Source organism: Echinops telfairi, unplaced genomic scaffold, assembly GCF_000313985.2.
Source record: "Echinops telfairi isolate 266 unplaced genomic scaffold, ASM31398v2 ScPeMD7_37;HRSCAF=141, whole genome shotgun sequence".
Lineage (NCBI taxonomy): Eukaryota > Metazoa > Chordata > Mammalia > Afrosoricida > Tenrecidae > Echinops > Echinops telfairi.
Window position 1 is genome coordinate 1,694,074 of NW_022103935.1, and position 4,771 is coordinate 1,698,844.

General features: G+C 65.7%; 2 protein-coding genes across 2 annotated transcripts in view; one reads left to right on the forward strand and one right to left on the reverse strand.

Moving 5' to 3' along the window:
* Positions 1 to 2,910, forward strand: part of LSP1 (lymphocyte specific protein 1) — a 17,830-nt gene extending 14,920 nt beyond the window's left edge. The window contains exons 6-9 of the mRNA XM_045290426.1: positions 303 to 309; positions 381 to 720; positions 984 to 1,061; positions 1,187 to 2,910. Coding sequence (XP_045146361.1) covers positions 303 to 309; positions 381 to 720; positions 984 to 1,061; positions 1,187 to 1,276 — 515 coding nt within the window. The 3' untranslated portion in view covers positions 1,277 to 2,910. The remainder of the gene's footprint in view (positions 1 to 302; positions 310 to 380; positions 721 to 983; positions 1,062 to 1,186) is intronic.
* PRR33 (proline rich 33) lies at positions 2,629 to 3,915 on the reverse strand. The gene has a single exon (XM_045290427.1). The coding sequence runs from the start codon at positions 3,913 to 3,915 to the stop codon at positions 2,629 to 2,631; it is 1,287 nt and encodes a 428-aa protein (XP_045146362.1).
* Positions 3,916 to 4,771: the final 856 nt, after the last annotated feature.

The following is a 4,771-nucleotide window of genomic DNA, read 5'->3' on the forward strand; positions in this document are numbered from 1 at the left end:
TCTATACCCCCAACCCCAATCCTCCATCGTCTATACCCCCCAACCCCAATCCTCTACAGTCAATCCTCCCCGACCCCCAAGTCCTCCACAGTCCATGCTCCCCCCAACCCAAGTCCTCCACAGTCTACCCTCTGCAACCCCAAGTCCTCCACAGTCCCAACCCCAAGTCCTCCACAGTCTACCCCCCAATCCCAAGTGCTACATCATCCATCATCCCCACAACGCCAAGCCCTCCCTAGACTAGCCCCCCCAACCCCCAGTCCTCCACAGTTGATGCTCCACCGCACCTCATTCCCCTTCAGCAACCCAGTCTTCCTCTGACCCACACTTGCCCCCACCCCCGTTTTCCCCATGCCCCATATCTTCCCCATCCCTGGCAGGGTATTATATGTCCCAGGAGCAGACTGGCCCCATGCATGTCCCCTGCGATTGCCTGTGGGAACAACCCCAGGCCTCGGGATTCAGAAAAGCATTTCTGGTGCAAAGAGGAAGGCAGAAGTGACCTGTTTGTGTTCTGGGGGGCCTCCTGACCTGCTCCTTAGTGGTCCTTCACCAAAGCACTCCAGGGCTCTTTCTTCTACCCAGACTGCCGGGCGGACCCCCAAGCTAGCCCGGCAGCCCTCTCTAGAGCTGCCCAGCATGACCGTGGCCAGTACCAAGAACCTGTGGGAGACGGGAGAGGTCCAGGCCCAGTCCACAGCCAAGGGCGCCTCCTGCAAGGTAAGACCCCTCCCCTGGACGTGACTGCAGGAGGAAGGCAGAGCTGGGGGGCTCTGAGGTCCCTAGGAGGAGGTATGATGGACAGGGAGGGCACTGGGACTTCGAGAAGCAGATAGACTGATGGGATGGAAGGGACTTTGTTGACCTCGCTGCTTGTCCACTGTGTTCTTGAGCAAAGAGGGAAGGTGGGCAGACCCCAGGGGAGGGCACAGGCTTTGAGCCCCCTGGTCCTGGGCCGCACCGTGACTGTCTCCTGTTCCCAGGACATCGTTGCCGGGGATATGAGCAGGCGGAGCCTCTGGGAGCAGAGAGGTGGCTCTAAGACCGCGTCCTCAGTGAAGGTAAAGTGTGCTCAGTGCTCAGTGGTGGGAGCAGGCGGGGGCTAGGCACCCAGGAGGGCTTCCTGCCGGGGGGCTTCCACCTCCCTGCCAGGCGCCCCCATCCTCGTGCTCCCCTTTGCCAACAGAGCACCCCGTCTGGGAAGCGGTACAAGTTTGTGGCCACGGGGCACGGGAAGTACGAGAAGGTGCTCGTGGGCGAGGGAGCAGCCCCCTAGCTCGGCGGTCCCGGTGAGTCTGAGGCCGAGGCCAGGGGCACAGCCACCTGGGAGGTGTGTGGTCACCTGATTCCCCAATTCCAGGGGAGGCAGGGACAGTCAGAGACCCCAACCCCCCTCCTGGGGCCTTGCCACAAGCTTGGGCTCAGTGGCTTTGCCGGCACCCACAACTCAGCCAGCGCGGCCCCAAACTGAACAGTTGGTCTGGGCTCCTTCCAGGGGCAGAGAACAACGGGGAGGCCCCTGGGCCCGTGCCCCTCCTCGGTGGGCTGAAGGTGGGGAGTGGCCAGGACCAGAAAGGGGGTTGGGGGTTCCATCCGGCATCCTCCTGCCACGGAGGATAAGACAGGAAGCAACTCCATGTCTTTGAGTGAACGCGTGTTTATTTGTGGCCTGGGTCCCAAGCTCTTGGGGTACCGTGGGACCAATGTCCCCCACCGACCATATCTTCTCCCCAAGACCCACTGCCCCCCTGCATCCCACTGCCCACCCCTCACCATCCCCACGTTGGAGCTTGTCTGATTCCAGGAGGGTTTCACAAAGCTGAAAGTCGCTGAGTCCCATGGCCTGCCCTTGCACCTGGCCACAGCCCCTTCTCAGGCCTGCTGGGCCCCAGGTGGAGGCCGCCCATTTCTGCCTGGACGCTAAGTTCTCCATGCCCTCCGACTCCGGCGGCCCGGCCCCCGGTCTCCCCTCAGGGCCTCTTTCCTGTTGCCCCCAGCCCTTGCCTGGCGCCCCGCCATCTGTTGGGCCCGCCAAACTGCCGAGCGGCCGACCGTGCTGAGCTCCGGCCCCCCACTGCGAACATAAATCTGTCCCCGAATTGTTCATGGCCGGGCCAGGGGCGGGGGGCCGGGGGGTACTGCAGAGTCTGGGCCCGGGAGTTAATCACCACAAGCCGGCAGTTCTGAGGCCCATGGCCCGGCCCTCACCCTCCCTCAAACCTTAGCAGGGGGACCAGGGGGTAGAACTGAGCTGCTCTGTATGCACCCCCCCCCCACTCTGCCCAGCCACCTCCAGCAAGGCCAAGAGTCGGACATTCTGCCTCTGAGCAGAATGTGGGGGTCTCTTGTCTCTGAGCTTCTCCATGTGCCCCATTCCGGGGCTCCTCCGCAGAGGCCCCCCAGCCTCTTGGATCTGCTCCTTCCTGACTTGTTTACCTTCACCCCACTGCCCTAAGTCCCACATAGCCTTGCCCCACCTGACCTGTCCCTCCCCAGCCCTCTCAGACCCCTGACTTCTTACCACCCATAGCTTCCTCCTCGGTGCCCCTTTGGACCTGCTCACCCTAGAGCCCTGATACCTTTGCATTGCCCTCAACCCTGCCCCCCAGAAGTCCCCAGGCCCCCTCACTAGAGGTGCCAGCCAGCCGCAGTCCGGTTGAAGTTCTTGGGCCGGGGGCTCAGCTCCAGCACAGGGAGGGCAAAGGCTGGGGGCTGAGAGGCCGCCTCCTGCAGCTTACGGGCGTTGAAGCGGGGCCGACATAAGAAGGGCAGTCGAGACAGGCTGGCCAGGGAGCGTGGCCCCTCACTGGGTCCAGCCTTGCGGTGCTGGGATTCGGCCACGGACAGGCGGTATAGTACCGCGTCCCACATGCCGGTGACTCGGGAGGCAGGTGGCCGGTGCACCGGGCCCTCAGGGGTAGCCCATTCCTGCTGTTGTGTGGCCCCAGGGCCAGGGGCAGGAGGCTCATTGGCGGGCACCACCAGCTGTTGCTTGAGACGCATCCAGCCGCTGAGCCGGGGGGCCACCCGGGGTGCTTCGCAGGGATGGGGACCCGGCAGTGGGGCTGGGGAAGGGGCCCTGTGGGGACTGAAGGCCGGCTTGACCTGGTCCCCTAGGCCGGCTGCTTGACCTGGTCCCTCCAGGGGCTGGGTCACTGGGACTTGGAGGGCCAGGCCTGGAACTGGGGGCCCTGGGGAGTGACAGTTGGGCGCTATGGTCACCACAACCCGCGTGCTCATCTCTCTGGGTGTAGGGGCCTGGAAGCCAGGCACAGGCCTGGGCACAGGGGCCTCCTCGACCGGGGGGCTGGAGACCTGGGGCGAGGTGGGAAGTGGACGGATGTGAGCCACAGGGATCAGGGTCTGGGCACGTGGGGTTGCCTCTCTGTTGGTCCTGGGGGGCTCGGGGGTCCCAGAGGGTGTGCGCGGGGCCAGTCGGATCGGAACCTGGCTGCCGTGAGTGTCCCCACTGCCAAGCCCATCTGGCCCAGTGGCTCTGCAGTGGGCAGCCAGGCTGTGGCTCCAGGGGCGGCTGAGGGTCACGCCGGCCTTCTGCAGAGGTGACGCCACGTGGTGGACGACAGGCGTGTGCGGAGGGCGGGGCGGGGCGGCCATCCACTGGGAGCCCTTGGGCAGGTACCGGGTGAAAGGGCCCGGGGTGTTGGGGTGCGGGGTGTGCAGGCGTGGGGCAGCCACCTCTGGGTCATGGCTTGCTTCACTCACGGGGGACAGGGACGCCCGGAAGACTCCAGGCGGGGCCAGCACCCCTCCGTTGGTCGCCTTCCTGGCCGCTTTTTTCAGCAGCTTCTGTAGCAGGGGGTTCTCCTTGCCCGGCTTGGGCAGCAGGGGCGGAGGCGCACCAGAGGGGCCCCGGGGGCAGGGGCTGCATGCCTCAGGGGGCACCGCAGAGAGCATCCTGCACGATAAGAAGGCACAGAGGTCAGGGGCACGCCAACCCCACCCCCCCAGGCCCCGTGGATGCGGTGTGACTGTTGTCAGGGCCCTGTCTTGTTTGCTGAACCCTGCCCTGAACCCTGGGCTGGAACGATGGGTGCCCGGAGGCCCAGCTGCACCCCCACCTCTAGGCACCCCAGCCAGCCCTGCATGGGCACCGCCTGCGTGTGTTGGCCAGACCGTGTGGGTGGCCAGCTGGGGGTGGGGGCCGAGGGTGGGCTCGAGTGGGGCCGGGGGAGGGCCGAGCCGCTGGCCGCAGACACGCACGGGCGCCTTGACGCCGCCGGCCCAACCACAGGCGCCGCGGCTGGGAGCCCACAGTAGGGGTGGTGCCAGCGGGCCCCTCGGGAAGCCGAGGGCAACACTGAGGTGGAGGGGCAGGAAGGTGGGGGCAGATCCTGCTGAGCTGCACTCAGTGGATATTCCCACAGAACCTGGGCTGGGGTGGTCCTGTCCAAACTGCCGGCCCGCCCTGCTTTCTGGACGCCACGTGTCTGGAAGGACATTGACAAATGGCGCCTGGGCTGAGCGGGAAGCGCTCTGGCTTGGGGGAGGAGGGAAGCTGGGAGGCCTGGGGGCCCTGGGGCAGGGGCTGGAGCTGCCAGAGCCCAGTGGATTTGCTGGGAGGGCTGGGGGGGTGGGGGCAGGCACAGATAGCCAGGCACACTGACCCAGGCCATGATGGGGGTGGGGGGTTGCGGTGCCAGGAGGGGAGGCAGGCACAGGGTGACCCAAGCAGGGGTGGGAGTTGTTCTTGATGGGGGCAGTAGCCATCAGAAGCTTGAAGGCTGGACATCAGGAACTGGGAGGGAGCAGA

What these genes read in the sequence shown, in the direction of transcription:
- PRR33 (XM_045290427.1), bottom strand. Translation starts at nt 3,915, where the DNA reads ATGCTCTCTGCGGTGCCCCCTGAGGCATGCAGCCCCTGCCCCCGGGGC.